Source organism: Gavialis gangeticus, unplaced genomic scaffold, assembly GCF_001723915.1.
Source record: "Gavialis gangeticus isolate Ggan-Ray unplaced genomic scaffold, GavGan_comp1, whole genome shotgun sequence".
Taxonomy (NCBI): Eukaryota; Metazoa; Chordata; order Crocodylia; family Gavialidae; genus Gavialis; species Gavialis gangeticus.
The window spans coordinates 1,799,682-1,815,534 of NW_017728964.1; the positions used below are offsets into that span (position 1 = coordinate 1,799,682).

At 43.3% G+C, this 15,853-nt stretch overlaps 1 protein-coding gene across 1 annotated transcript in view; it reads left to right on the forward strand.

Annotated features, from left to right (window-relative positions):
* DNAH9 (dynein axonemal heavy chain 9) overlaps positions 1–15,853 on the forward strand; it is a 609,139-nt gene that overhangs the window by 440,687 nt on the left and 152,599 nt on the right. Inside the window, exons 54-57 of the mRNA XM_019501495.1 lie at positions 3,818–3,982; positions 6,956–7,096; positions 8,238–8,408; positions 10,515–10,637. Coding sequence (XP_019357040.1) covers positions 3,818–3,982; positions 6,956–7,096; positions 8,238–8,408; positions 10,515–10,637 — 600 coding nt within the window. The remainder of the gene's footprint in view (positions 1–3,817; positions 3,983–6,955; positions 7,097–8,237; positions 8,409–10,514; positions 10,638–15,853) is intronic.

Below are 15,853 nucleotides of genomic sequence, written 5' to 3' on the forward strand. Positions count from 1 at the left end.
ATGGTTAAAGTATAAATATAGTGATAAATCATATCATGAATCTATAAAAATATTGTACATAGGTCCACGGTTGAGACAGTAAAATCAAATATAGTGATAACATTTATCAGTCAGATCAACAATAAAGGATTTTAAGTCTAATCACTTCAGCCTTATAAACAAAAATTGCAAGACAGTAAATATGCATCTGTTTGCTGAAAGAGCCAAATTAATTTCTCTCTGTTTGAAAAATATATCAATTTCTGGAAGAACAGTGATAAATACTTTCTCCTTATATCATTATATAAAGAACATTCTAAAACATAATGAACAGTGTCTTCCACAACTCCTAAACAAGTTGGGCAACATCTTTTAGCCCTTGGAATAGAAAGTCTACATCCAGCCAAAACAGCTGTAGGCATGTTTGTAGCACAACTATGTAATGCTGTATTCATCTGCAAAACACATGTGGACATTCATCTAGATGCGCCCATGAAGTTCTTAGACTGGATGGGGCTGGGCAGGTTATGCTTTAAGGGCCCCTGACAGAGGTAGCAGATAAAGTTGGTTCTTACACTGGATTGTTAAGGATGGTGCCAGAGAATCCAGAACGTACATAATCATGACAGGAGTACCAAGGATTAAGGTAATTTGGTATAGATGTTGATGTTTTCTAGGTACATATGAATTAAATTGTTCTGCTCTTTATATAAGAAAGACTGGGAGCTTTAGGAATGTTGCACTAGGCCCTGGGGATGTTATGTATAGAAGTTGTGCCTGTGGCTTATCACAAGCATCCAGGGCTAATATCTTGTAACCCTATCGTTAATTATATTAGTACAGAGGTGGCCAAACTGTGGCACAGATACCACTTATGGCACGCAGCAGATAAAGGAGGGGGCGGATCGGACAGGGAGCAGAAATCACAGCAACAGATTGGACAGAGAGAACAGGGCAGGAAGCACAAGGTGGAGCAGTAAATTGAGCAAGGAGAACAAGACATGGAGTAGAAAGCAGTGCAGTGGATCAGACAGGGAAGGGCATTGGAGTAGTATTCAAGGATAGTGTGTGGCTAATTGGACATGCGTGACAAAAATGTTGGACTAAACTGTAACATGGCTGCCAGCCATATAAACCCAGGGTCTGAGCCAGAACATTCAATCTGGCTCTGGGAGCTGCTGAGGGAAGAGCTGCAGGGCAGGAGAGCTACAGAGAAGCTCCTGGCTGATGCCTGGACTACCCTGGGAATACTGCAAGTAGAATGGGGATGTCTTGCAGAGAAATAGGGCTCAGGAAGCTGAGTGATGCAGCCAAGGAGCTAGGGCTGGGCCTCAGACCTAATTGGAAAGTGGTGTTATAGACAGAGGGCATCTTCCTGAGTTTTTAACTGGCGGTTTGTGGAGGGACTAAGAGGTAGTTTGGAGGTCTCATTAGCACCCAAGGGGCATGTGACCACCTTGAGCCCTGCCAGGGGCAGACTCAAGGTGCAGACTGGGGCCAGAGGCCCCAGAGCCCAGGGAGGGGCAGAGCTTGGAGCCAGAGCAGGTCTGAGGTAGGACCAGGGGTCTCAGATAGAGTCAAAGCAATCTCAGTGCCCAGAACAGGGTGAAGACAGGGCCAGGGGGCCCAAAACCAAGGTAATCAAGGCAAAAGCTGGTGCCTAGAAGCCAGATCCAGTACAGTAGGCCCAGGTTAGAAGGCTTAACTAGAGAAAAGGGGTGGAGGCTGAGGTCCCAACAAGGGAATGGGGGTACAGTGATATCTGTGAGGCATGGGCACGGCTGTAGAGGAGGTACAGAGACTTTGATTAATCCATAACGTAATGGCTGCCTTGAGGGGCACATATGGGCCAGGAGAGCATAAGCAACTGTTAGGGGGTGCACATGCCACCCCTGATGGGGCTGGTGTCCCCTGATGGCTGACGCCGATGCTGTCGGTAGGGCTGGTGCCCCCCTGACAGGGCCGCAGTCGTCGTTGGCTTCTGTGGGTGCTCCCCCAGATTCAGGAGGCACCAGTCCCTCACGCAGGAGGGCCCACCTAATGGGAGAGAGTGGTGTGATCAGTGGAGTCAGAGAGAGAGGGGATCTGCTGGTGGGAATTGACTTGGGATCATTCTGAGACCCGTGGGCAGCCTTCCTTTTTAAATCTTTTAATAAGAAGAAGGCATTGACAGGTGAGGAATCAAAGGAAGGTGTCTTAGAGATTGAGCCAGGTAGGAGCCATATGGCCACCAGGGGGTGTCACAGCTGCCCCTGGGGGTCTGGTCCTGTTACAGTGCCACTACAGCTGATCCATTTCATTGGGCAAACACATGACCCATTATCCTATATTAAGCAGGGTACTGCCTGATCCTGCAGGATGGCGGGAAATGTGTTGCCTGATTACAGAGACATATCTGTAAGATTTCCCGGGGCACATCTCTGTAAGGGGAAAAGGCTGGGGTTCCCCACGTACAGAGATGCACCACAGAGATTGCCCAGGCTGTGTCTGTAAGGGGAAAGCTGGTTAAGAAGTCCAGAGTCTGATAGGCTTGATCCTGTGCGAGTATTCCCAGGATTGAAGCCCCAGAAATGCCTGTCTTAGTTAGCTGGAGACTGCAGGCGGTTCTGGGCTGCCCATGGTTTTGCACCATAAAGCTAATAGATGTCTCCCACAATAAAGTAGCAGAAATTGTTACCACATGTGTCGTGGCCACAAATTTTGGGCATTTGTGGTGTGACAAGAGGTATAAACATCTATTTCCTTGGCCTGTGTTCTGCCATAAAAATGTTTGTCATGGCACAAAAGTGACATCTGTTTCTACCTTGATTCAGAGAAAGAAACAACAATAGAGGAGAAAGGAAAGATGCCCTTTGTTTCATCATGAATGCCATCTAGTATTTACTAGTTTTCCTGTGTTTTTACTGGTTAATAGTAAGCGGTATCTGAAAACAGGGTAGGCTGTTGAAGGGCAGAGTTGTTTTGTGAAAGAATACTCAAAAGAAATTGCACAGTTATTGACAAGGTCTGGATCTTGCCAAGCTACTTTGTTGTTTAATTATTTCTGATTGACTGCCTTGTCTTTCTAATGTCAGTCTGTTTAGCAGAGGAACTGTCTTCTCTTTTCTGTATGTGCGGCTTCTAGCGCAGCGGAGCATTACTTGAATACAAATAATAGTAGAAATTAAGCAAGTTTGTTATTGTGATTTTGATTGTGAGAGACTGCTTGTAAGAACGAAATGGTTTCAAGAATGTTCTGAACTCATCTCCTTGAAGACAAGTATATTTTCTGTTGTTTGGCCATCTTCACTTTTAGTTATTAACCTTCAACCAGTTTTACAACACTGTTTAGGTATCTGTTGATGTGGATTGGACAGATACTGGGGGTTCCTGGGGAATCCCAGATGGGTGGGGGGGAATAGTAGCATGTTAGTAGCTTGGTACTACACTGAGGAAAACACTTCTCTAAACTGAGTTAGATAGGTATGTTAGTGGGGTAAAGTGCTTATTTGAAATTCCGGTGTATACTCATGCAGGTGCGACTGTGATCTGTGCCTGTCCTTTTTTTCCCAGCTAGTTTGCCTTCCCTAATTTTAATACAGTCCTTGTTAAGGGGATTACTTCTTCTGTCACATCTCATTCCCATGTCCTTCGATTCTCAGAGAAAACTGTATCCTAGGATCAGAAGTAATTTCCAGAGCCCTGCTTGCATGCAGAAAACTTAGAGACTGAGAATAAACAGGCTATTATAAATATTAACCTGTGAAAGTGCTTAATGGAAGTGTCTTTCTAACATGGTAATGGATAATCCTTGCCCTTAATATGTATCTATGGCTGAAATTTCCACTTTTGATTATAGTCAGACCTCACAAAGCAACAGAATGGATTCAAAATCACCTTAAAAACCTTGGAGGACAGTTTGCTGTCCCGGCTCTCATCAGCATCTGGGAACTTCTTGGGAGACACAGCCTTGGTGGAAAATTTGGAAATCACCAAACAGACAGCTGCAGAAATTGAAGAAAAGGTAAAAAGGCAAAGTCAGAGTCAGGAGGAAGAACCTGGGAGGTGTTACTCATCTTTAAAGAGTTGTTGGTGTCAGCTCTGCCTCTTCGGCTACATAGAGAATGTAAATCTTTTCAGTCCCCATTTTGGCTAGCTTCAAGCTGTTTAATTTTTCAAAGGTTATGTATGGTAAATGGCCTTTTTAAGACCAAATGAAATTAACAGTGCCTGATATAAAGACAATAAAACTTAAACAGTATGTCTAGATAGTTTAGATTGTTCCAGATTAATATTTGATTTTATTTTTTACTACAGTTAATTCTGAATACTTTACGTTTCCTCAGTTAAACCCAGAATTTTAGGCCAGATGGCAGGTTGGAATCCATTAGTTAGTGATATACAGTAATCTTCATGGAACTCAGATGCTTAGTACCATGCAGGTCCCTGCTTTATACGTTTGCTTTCTAAACCAGTCCATGTTGTTAGTGGGTGCATCTTCACATGCCTGAATTTTACTGCACAGTGAATAAAGGCTCATTAAACTGCTCCCTGGTACATGTCTACATGTGCGTCCGGGTACGGAGCAATTTGAGCCCTACAGGAGCAGCTTAATCCAGGGCTGCTCCTGTCCTGCTCTGCCTCCCCTGCAGCAGCCAGGGGGAGCGCCACGCTTCCCTGGGTGCCAGCTGCAGGCTGGCAGAAGGTACAGGGTTAGGTGTGAGCTCTGGAAGGCATGGGGAAGCTGTCCCTGGCTCTCCAGGCAGCTCCCAGCTGCGTAGAACTTGGGGTCGGCTGAAGCTGATGTTCCCGAGAGGAGCATGTGTGGATCCGAGCCACCAGCTGGGGAGGTGGGGCCCTTGGTGGCCATACCATACTTATTCTTCCTTACCTCAGGAGCTGTGATCACAGCGGCAGTGGGGCCTGTAGCTTCCCCACAGTGAATGTCCTGCAGCTGAGGGGAAGGTGCTGGGGTGTAGGGCAGCAGGGATCGGGCAGCAGCTCCAAGGCTGGGAACTGCCTTCACACCACTGAGTGGCCAATCCCATCCCACATTGGGCTGTCTGGGCCCCTGTTCCCCTTCAGTACCTGGTATAATGGCAAAGCCTGGCCCAGCTTGACACCAGCCATGCCTGGCTCTGGGGCTTCTATGGAGCAGGGGTCCACGCTGCCATGCCTCCTGGCCTGCTGCTCCCTGTGCAGTTACTACACTGGTGCAGGGATGTGCTCAGTGCACCTGCAGAGCTCTCGGCAAAGGACAGGAAAGTGCCGGTGTGCTCAGTCCCTGCATCCCCACACCTGCCTGCTCCTTGCTCTCTGCCTTCGGCTCTGTGCTCCCGCCTCCCCAGCCAGTGGTTTGGACCCACATGTGCTCCTTCTGAGAGCACCAGCCACAGCCAACCCTGAGTTCATGTGGCTGGGAGCTGCCCCTGGAGCCAGAGGCAGCCCCCCCAACCCACTCCCTGGAACTCGGGGCTTAGCCAGGCAGCAGTATGTCCCCCTGCTGCCTGGACTGACCAGGTGCAATCTGCCAAACTCAGTGTCAGCTTTTACAGCCCATGCAGCCACATCTTCACCGCAGTGGTGCCAGATTTAGCTAGGTTATAGCTATCTCAGATATGACTGCCTGGAACGAGAGCAGCCCTCTTGATTGCGGGGGAGACATAGCTTAATGTAGGTTTTGTAATGATAAATTATACCTCTTTAACATGGCAGAATGTAGTAAAAAAATAATTAAAACAAACTAGGCCAGAGGAGAGAATGGGATAAACTCACAACAGGATCCTTGTTATCGACAGGTGCGGGCAGTATGCATCTGTTTTGGATTGTTCTCTATTTAAGAAAGGAATCAGACGTAGGAGTAGTAAATGATCAATTCTCAACCTGGAAAGGGTTAATAGTGAAGGCAACTAAGGATCAGTGCTAGGCCTAGACGTATTCTGTGTCCTATATTTATTAATCACATAAATGGAGGAGGAAAAGTGATTCATAAGGAAAGAGTAATTGGCGACAAAAAATAATAATTTTGATTAACCAAGAGTAGGGATTATTATTGGCAACCTCCAGGGACCTATTAAAAGTAAACAATTGGGGAACAATGATATTTGGTCTCAGAGAGTGCTAAACTACATTTGGAAATTTTTAAGATTGTCAAATGCTTTGTGAAACACTTTCTAATTCCAGAAACAGGGAAGCCAGGGAACAATCCTAATAAGCATGTAATAAAACCTGTAGGTGGGTTGCTTCTCCTGCAAGCTTCTCCAGGTTACTCCCTGAGGAGTTCCTCAGCCAGTCCACACAAGTAAAACTCCTGTTGTCCTGTCCTGGACACTGGGAGAGGACCCCTGTGGACACTGGGAGAGGACCTGTGGCTCTGGCCCTACAGAGTAGTCTGGCTTCTCCATGCAGCAAGCAGTTCAGCCCACTGCCTGTCCTTGGCTCACAGCTGTTCCCTCACAGTTCACTGCCTTGCTGCTTTTCTTCCTGAGGTTTTTAAGTTCCCAATGAGACACTCCTTTATCAGTAGCCAACTCGACAGGGCTGGCTGCTCCCTCTTAAGGGGACAGAACACCCTCTGACACACCAAACAGAACCCAAAGCAACTAGCTAAAGCTAAAGAGGGAAGGATAAGGATATCCTTAGGATAAACAATATTCTGGTCTGTCCAGCTATCACTAGACTGAAAACAAACCTGCATGAAAAGGAAGGAAGGATGTCTTAGCTGTTTAACAGAGCAAGTTCTCACTTTACGACGTGTAAAGCCATAGTGGCTAAATCTCTTTGCTCCATAGTACAAAGAATTATTTTATGCATTGATCATAGGGGGATTTCACTTGCTCTTTAGTCCTCCATTTTCCTGTTATGTACTAACCTTAACAGGGACTGTAGAGAAGCATCAGTCTCTCCATCCTCCTACTTTTTTACATTAGAAGGATTCAACCTTAAAATAGATACTTTTCTCGTTTCACAATTGTTTTGGTCTTTTCTTTCCTCACAGGTCCAGGAATCCAAAGTGACAGAAACAAAGATAAATGAGGCAAGGGAACACTACCGGCCTGCTTCAGCCCGGGCTTCTCTGCTCTACTTCATAATGAATGATCTCAACACCATCCACCCAATGTACCAGTTCTCTTTGAAGGTACAACCCCTTTAAGCCCAAAGAAATCTCCCAAATGTTCTTCTGAATAATTTAATTGTTTCATTTACTAACTATGTTGGAAAAGAATCTTTTGTTTTCTTGGGCCAGATTGAGGGAAACATGCCATTTACAGTGAGAATAAGCTTTAGTTAAAGCACCCCCACTGCCATTTTGAAGCACAGGATGCTGAATGCACGAGAGACTGCAGGTGCTTTAATTAGAGTGCCATTTACAGCAGCATCATTTTCTCTTTGCTGTAGCTTGTAAAATTCTAAAAATAGTCCTATCAGCGTGACTATATCTAATGTATTCAGTGGTATTAACTTGTGGCCACTTATTTTAGATTAGCTAGGATCCAATTGTTGGAGTCTTCTCATTTTTAATCAAGTTATGGTCATGTTTTCAGTTGTGCTGGATAACTTGGTAATGTGTTCTGTTCAGTATGCTCTGAAGGCTATTGGGTCTTTTCTCATTTAACTCAGAAGTGTTGGTGTTTCTTTAAAACCTTCATGTGTCATATTACCTCCTCATCAGGAGATGCCTTGAGGGAGCCTTATCAGGTAATCTCCCCCCCCACAGGTCATTAGATACTATGTACCTTTGTTGTTTTGTCTCTTCTGCTGAATTCAGGCAGTAAAAATAGTAAAAATGTTTTTAGAGAATTTGTACAACTGCAACAAGGTGTATTTTTCCTCTAAATACTCCATTGTCCTTCAGCTCAATTTGTGCAGAAAAGATAGAGCTGTATAATCCCTATGAGAGACTATGCCTTGTCCATGAAATATCTCCTGTAAATAATTCAGTTTGCTTGTCTATGCACTCCCAAATGAATGTATGCAAGGTCATTGTTTTATGACTGTATACCCATCAAATAGTTGTAAGATAGAGCTTATCCTGTAAAAAGAGAAAACAACTAAACACACCAAAAAGCTAGTACAAGGCCTAGCTTCCAGCTCATTACCCTTTTATCTAGAGCTGGCATCTGATACCACTTGACTGGGTGGTTTACTTTATTTATGATTTCTGAGACTAGAAATTCAAAACACACTTGAATTAATTTACTCTGTTGAAATGTTACACAACATCCAGGTGCATTAAAAGAGGAATTATAAAACAGTCTTTCTTATGTCTCACAACCCAGGCTTTCAGTGTTGTTTTCCAGAAGGCCATTGAGAGGGCCCTTCCAGAAGAGAACCTCAAAGAGCGTGTAATAAACCTCATTGATAGCATTACCTTCTCTGTGTTCCAATATACTACAAGGGGGCTTTTTGAATGTGACAAACTCACCTACACCGCCCAAGTTACCTTCCAGGTAAAAAACAAGATCAGCTTCATATACATTCAATCACTTATTTTAAAAATCAAGTTATTGACATTGTACATTATCTTCCAGGAGAGAATGCAAAATTGCACAGCCTTCAGCTTCAGAATAGCTAATGAAGTTGGTTTGGGAATATGTTGTCTCTTTCTGCCCTTATCCCTGCTAGTAATCACAGGTGGCATGTTTGATTTTTATTAAGTTGGCAACCAGTATTGGTTGATTAAAGGTTGGCCCTCATGGATAAGTTTTTTGGCCAGAAAAAGATGGCTAGCTGCCACCGTTTTGTCTTAAACTGAGTCCTTTTGAGTCCTAGGTAGAAGTCCTTTTAAATGCATATTATATATTTCAATTTCTATATTATATCTAGAGGTTGAATTAATATAAATGCTTATACAGTGACTGTTGTTATGTGTTAAAGTTACTATGAATTATGCATGATGAGTAGCAGTCTGAGAGTTAATGCATAAAATGCCATGGCTTTGGAGAGATCTTGCATGAGTTTCATTTATTCCTCTGCAAAATATATATTAATGTATAATTAAGTTTCCTCTAATTCTTAATATAATCCTTATTAAAAACTATATAACAAAAACATTACACTTCAAAATTCTTAATTACCACAAAGTGTAGAGGTTACCAGCAAAGGGAATTTATAAAAAATATCCCTTTATAGTTACTGTTGGTACATTAAATTATTGACATGTAAAAAATAACTATACTTTTTACAGACTTCCTTAATTCTGCCCACAAAATATGTATACACTTTCAACATGCCCATCACCAATGTGTACATGTCTTTTTCTAGGAAAAGTATTTGGTAGCACATAAGTTGGTAATCCATGCTAAACTTCTAATGAATTTATTTTGAGTTTTCAAGAACATTACATTTCTGCACTTAACAATAAATGAAGTAAATTTGGTGTTGAGATTATTTTTATCCATATGAAAACATAATTCCCATTTGAACTAAATAACAAAACAGAATCTATAAAAGTTCACATGTTAACCAGGATATTTTTACAACAAAACAATGACTTTGAGCTAATATTGAGATACTCCTTTCTATATCTCATATTTGGCAATTGTTAAAGTCAGCAGTCATTCCCTGACAACCTGAAAAATAAATGATGGCTGAATATCCCAGAAAGAGGTAGTTATTCATGTTAGTCTGAAGTTAATCAGCGGGCAGGTACATTTGGACATTATGGACTAACTAAATCAAAGATGCGTAACAAGAGTTTTCATCAGATGAATGTCCAAGACCATCTTTAGCTCACAGCTGTTCAAATGCCAAATTTCAGGAGATATAAATAACTTGCTCTTCTTCTTCCCATGTGTACCACTGGTTTTCAGTGTCTTCTGAATATCATTCCACAAAGAGTGCCAAAGAATCTTAGACTAGATAAACTACCAGAGCCCAGTAAACCTGATGTATTACCTGGTATATTCTATTCAAAAGTGCATACAGGATTTTTTTATTGTTTCCTTTCTCATGATTGTGAAATAATTCCTCTTACCGGTTTTAAATGTTTTTGATATTTCAGTGAACCAAAAACATATTTTCATTAATAATGTACTGCCCCCCAAAAGCCAGTAGTTAGTTGGTTATACAGCAACCAGTCATTCTATAGATTTTTAAAGTCAGAAAGGACCCTTGTGGCTACGTACTCTAACATTACACAAGCAAGGACCGATATCCTTGCCCACTGATTTCTAAATCAAGCCCATATCTTCCGTTTAAATTGAAGCTGCTGTTTTAGAAAGACATCCAGTCCTGACCTTGTACACTGCAAGAAATAGAAAATCCCTGAAATACCCATGCCTTCTCTGCCAGCAGGCATTCTCATTTGCTGTCAGTGACATCTTCAGGCTTTGTCACTATCCAAGTCCTTTTTAATAATCAGTACCACTGAGGTACTGGACTGGATGCTCTGTTCCAGCTCCCATGCTTTCTTACAGTATCTAGAATGTATTTTACCAATCCCATTTGGCTGGTGGGGCTTCATACAGTTTAGCCACAGATTCTGACATGTAATGTCTTAAACCAGTCTGCTGTATTCCAGCCTTTCTAAAGTACACCATTTTTTGACATTGCAGATACTTCTGATGAATAAAGAAATTAACATTGTGGAACTGGATTTCCTGCTTCGCTATCCCTTACAGCTAGGAGTCACGAGTCCAGTAGAGTTCCTATCTAATCATTCATGGGGTGGCATCAAGGTAACTATTTAACTTTAAGTAAATGTACTTTATCTCTTATATTCACTAGGGCTTCATCCAAAATTGGTGAAGTAAATGGGAATCTTCTATTCAATATCATAGGCCTTAAATCAGTCCCTATAAGATCTGATAAATTGGAGGCTGCCCACAGTTCAGAGATGGCACAAAGTGTTCCATTCCTAAAGAATGGAATAACTTTAAATGGTAAGACTATGGGTTGGGAATCGAGATTTGCGTAATCTATTTTTGGCTGTATAATGGACTGTCTAGGTGAGTTATGTCCCCACACCTTTATCAGGGTGTTGTGAGGAATAACTGAGTAATATTTGTAAAAGACTTTGGGATCCTCACAGAATACTTAAGAACAAATAGGAAAATTCAGAGTTGAGATGAACATCTAAGTGTGAGAGGCAGAAACTTGTGGAAAATGAAACAGTTCCTTGTGGGGGTCTGCTACCTTAATGGTACTAAATGACCTGCCCTCAGTAGTGACTAGGTTCAGTGACATAGTAAGTCAAATCTGTTGCACGTAAGGAAGTGATGGATGAAGAAAGGATCAACAAAATAAACAGAGAGGCTTTCTGAGCTGCTTCTTGCATGTCTAATGGCCACTTGAAACCATGGGGAGGACTAGGAGTGCTGTACTGTAGGATGCCTGGAGAACCAGCTAGACCCATGTCACAGAACATGTAGGGTGCCTACACATGCTCCAACATGTTCTGATTAGAGAGTTGATTACTCGAGTCTCCTGGGACATTCTAATTAGGATGCTCCAGTGTGCTGCATGTCTTTAAAATGGCGGCAGCGGCACTTTAACTAAAGGTCATCAAAACGTTCATAGTATCAAAATCTTGCGACTAATCCACAGAAGTGAATGGCTCTTAAGCTTAAATTTACACACTTTGGGTGCCTCTACACAAAACGTTTATTGTTCAGGCAATTAATTAACTGCACAGTAAATGTCTCAGCATCTACATGTGTGCCCCTTTTAGGGCTCCGTAAACTAATAAACTGCAGCAGAGTAGTACATGGAAATATAAGTACTACCCTGCTGCAGAGTTTTTTCAGGTACAGCAGTGCACATGTAGACACTGGCTGGCTGGCTGGCTGGGGCACAAAGGTGCTTCAGTGCCAGGACTGCCTGCCAGCTGCCCTGCACCAAAGCGCCCTCATGCCCTAGCCAGCCCCTTCACAGCACACTGAGTCCAGTCAGAGCAGCTCCAGACTGCCAGGCTGACTTCCCCATGCCAGCCAGGGCTGCTGCAGTCCAGGCGCATGTGCAGACAGGCACTTCGGGAACTTCCTGGGCGCAATAAACAGCGGTGGAATAAATATGTCTAGTGGCCACTTGGAACTTTCTAACCAAAAGCTCCACCATTTATTGCTGCCCCCTACTGGGATGTGTAGACACACCCTTTGGGGAGAATTCTGGTTTGCTCTGTGTGTCCAAATGTTAGCTTTTAAATCACATAAGCTGCATCCACATGAGCTGTGGTGTGCGTTTGCAGCAGCACAGATAGTAGTTCCTCTACTCGTGTGGTTTGCAGTCGGATACATTGTCCTGCTGCTTCATGTGATGCATCGGTGGCTGGCTGGGGCACAGGGTGCCTCAGTGTGGTGCTAGCCAACAGACAGCCCCCACGCTGAGGCACCCTGTGCTCCAGGCACCCAGGGAGCAGCACATGGAGATGGGGGACTAGGCTGCCCAGGGTGCTGGCTGTTCCCTCATCTCACAGCCACACTGTAGCTGGCTGGGGCATAGTGTGCCTTGAGATGGCAGCTTGGTGTGCCTCAACCCAGCGCCTCCACAGTGGAGGCCTTGCACTGAGGCACATGAAGACAAGGAAGCAGCCAGCCCAGGGCTGCCTGCTCCCACATCTTGAGGCACACTGTGGCCCAGCTAGCTGGGGAGTGGCTGGCTGGGGTGCAAGGTGCCTCAGTGTGGGGCTCTGCAGAGCATGGTGGCTCTGCAGAATGCAGAGATGGGGGAACACGCAGCCCTGAGCTGCTTGATTCCCCATGTCCACATTTGTCCCAGCACATAGGACTTTGACATGCTTTGTGCCACACCTTTTTCCAGGGTCTTTTTTGCTACCAGGAAATCCCAGTAGAAAAATTTGCCCAGTGCACAGTTTAACATGCACCAGGCGCAGTTTAATTACCTGCACCAGGCACAGTTTAACATGCAACACGTGTAGGTTGAGGTGCCACAAAGACGTTTGTGGTGCCACAAACCACATGTACCTGCACATCTGGATCTTGCCATAAGTGGCATTTTTGGTACTTAACTCAGGTAACAGTTCTATTATGCCTGCAGTAATAGACACAGAGAAACAGATGCATGGGATCCAGTTTCTAGAAACCTACTTTGCCTACAGGAAATTTGAATCTGTATCTTTCTGACTTCTTAAAACAGCAGGCTAAGCACCACATCAGAGGCATTTTCTACGCTCCCTCTTCAGCCTTCCTTTTGAAGCTGGCCCGTTTGGGAAGCCATGAGCAGGAGCTATGTGGGGCCAGGAGTAAGGCTAAGAATAGAGTTAAATTTGGTCCTGGATAAATTGTGCCTGTGTTTATCCCAGCATACAAATATCATGGGTTTGGTGTGTATAATCAGGGTTTAGTAAGCAGCTGAATGCAGTGCCACTTTGCTGCCATTGATTCAATGGCAGAATCCTAGGATTACTGTAGAGACGTACTTTATAATATTCTGGGATAAGCCATTACCACCTCTTATCTAGTAAACTTCTTTAAGATTTATCCTAGGACAGTGGACATCTGTATAGTTTTGCTTTGTTTCAGGATAAAATGGTTTATCCTGGCATAAATGAGAGAACCACTTGCAATTTAAGAGAGTAAGCCAGATGGTGTATCGCTTATGAGATAACTGCAGCTATGGGAGGGAGCTAGCCCCGGGTCCTAAAAGAAATTTTTGCACTGCACTGCTTTCCATCCATTTTAAATTCAAAGGGCACTGGTTCAGCCTCAAAAGAAGCACTAGAGAAGGTGTTAGCAGCTGCCTAGTCAATGGTGTGGTAGTTAGTGCACTATGCTAGGAATTTAGAAAGAATTGAGTGCAAACCCTTCTGCATGAAGGGAACATAGATACCGTGGTCCCTGGCTTCTTGCCTGAGAGCCCTAACCAGTCAGCTTTTGGAATTAAACCACCTTGCTTTTCCTGCTTTTTCTGGATTTATATTCAGATACACATATACAGCTAGTGCATGGCATACTAATTGTGCTTATCTATGCATGCATGCTTATTTATCCCCAGTGCAAAGGAATTTGCAGAATTGAGGGCTTTAAATTTATTGCTGGCGATGGCTCTCCTCTGATCATTGCTATGGTTTAGGAATTTATTTAAGGCAGTGATTCTTAACCACAGTGCTGTGGCCCACATACTGTTAGCACTGTTAGGTGTGTAGACATGGCTTACAAAATAAACCCAGAGATTTCAAATAACAATCCACAATGCCTACCACCTTCTGACCTGTTGTAATCTTTCTGAGTTCTTTGCAACCAAGTAATTGCTTTGTTCTTTTTCTGTAGTCAAAAGTGTACGAAAACTAAGAGTTGACATTTTCTAAGGCATGCCTTGAGTCTAATAAAGTTGAAAGTCTCAGGAAGAAGAGATTCAAATTAAGCTTTTTTTTTCATTTTTGAAAAACCACAGAATTAAAGCTCTAAGATGCAAATTGCAACTCACAGGCTAGTGCAGCTCTTTTACCATAAGCAAAGACATAAAGACACCTGATCCTGGCCTGGAACAGCATTTATTCCCAGCAGGAAGCTATAGGTTGTACCTCTATATTATAAATGAGAATAGCAAAAATATGTTCCATTTAATACCACATATACACTTGGGCTTTGTTTCAGGGCATTCTGTTCCGTTAAGAGGAAACAGTCTGGAAATTTGTGATCAGAAAATGCTGAAAATAGGGTGTTTGCCTGCTGTACTTAGTGTTTGCTATTCAGGAGGTTCCTGAGCCCTCCATGCGGCAGTCTCCTTTTGAATTTTCATATAGAAGGCAACCCCAACATATATTGAACCTCTTTCAGAGACCTGGTAGACACAGGACATGAAGTCTCAAAATGTCATCCAGTCAGTTCTCAGACTATGAGAATGGCTGGACCTAGTCAGGGGGTCTTTACCTGAGAGAACCTTAAGACTGAACAGATGGAACGGCTCCAGAATAATACTATAATAAGAACTCATGACTCTGGGGCTGTCAGTGTGGCATTTGGATCCTGTTGTTGATCCTTTCATCAGCGAGTAAATTCCTCTTTAAATGGCAGGATCACAATAAGATCATAAGGCAAGTGGGGGATATGTATCTTGGGCAAGGGGGAGGGGGCCATGGGGAGAGATGGTATGGGTCCTAAATATATCATGAATCTTCTGATACCCTGGCAAGTCAAAGGAACACTGAACATTTCAACTCTTTTTTCAGGAAATACCAGAAATGTAGAAAAAATAATTCAACTCCCAACCAGTGAGGGTGCTCTGGGGGAGAACTTGTCCACAGCTCAATAGGAGGTAAAGGCCCTGTTGAAGGAATTTCCAGATGTGTTCACAACCTGACAATGAAGGACCACCCTGATTTAAGCATAGGATCATCCAGAACCAGGATGTCCTATCCAAAAGGGATTCTTCCAAAGACTTGAGCAACTATGGGAAATATTAAAGGAGGAAATGCAGAACATGCTAGATATGGAACTGATTTAGCAGTCATTAAATGAATGGTGTAGCCCCATTGTGTTGGTCCCCAAACCAAAAAAGATGACCAGTTTTTATATTGAATTCTTTCAGCTGAACGTATTGTCAGTTTGCTGCTTACCTGCTGCCCCTGGTCGATGAGTTATTACAGCAGCTGGAGAAAGCCAAATATATATAATTATGGGATTTGACTGGCAGATTCCCTGTGTTCTGAAGTCCTGAGAATTAAAAGCATTCACAGCACTTTGAGTCCCCCCTTTTGGCTTCCATGGCCCCCCTGCCACATTTTAGCACCTAATCCACAAGATACTGCAGCTGCACTGGGAGTATGCAGCACCTTATCTTGACTATGTGATAGTGTTCACTGGTGGGTGAAAGGAGTAAGTATAGAAAGTACAGACTTTCTACAATTAAGTTAAGTAGTCATGGCTTCTATATGGTTTATAAACAGGCTAAACTGTTTTTTTTTCCCCTTTCATCAGGATGATTCAATGCTGTA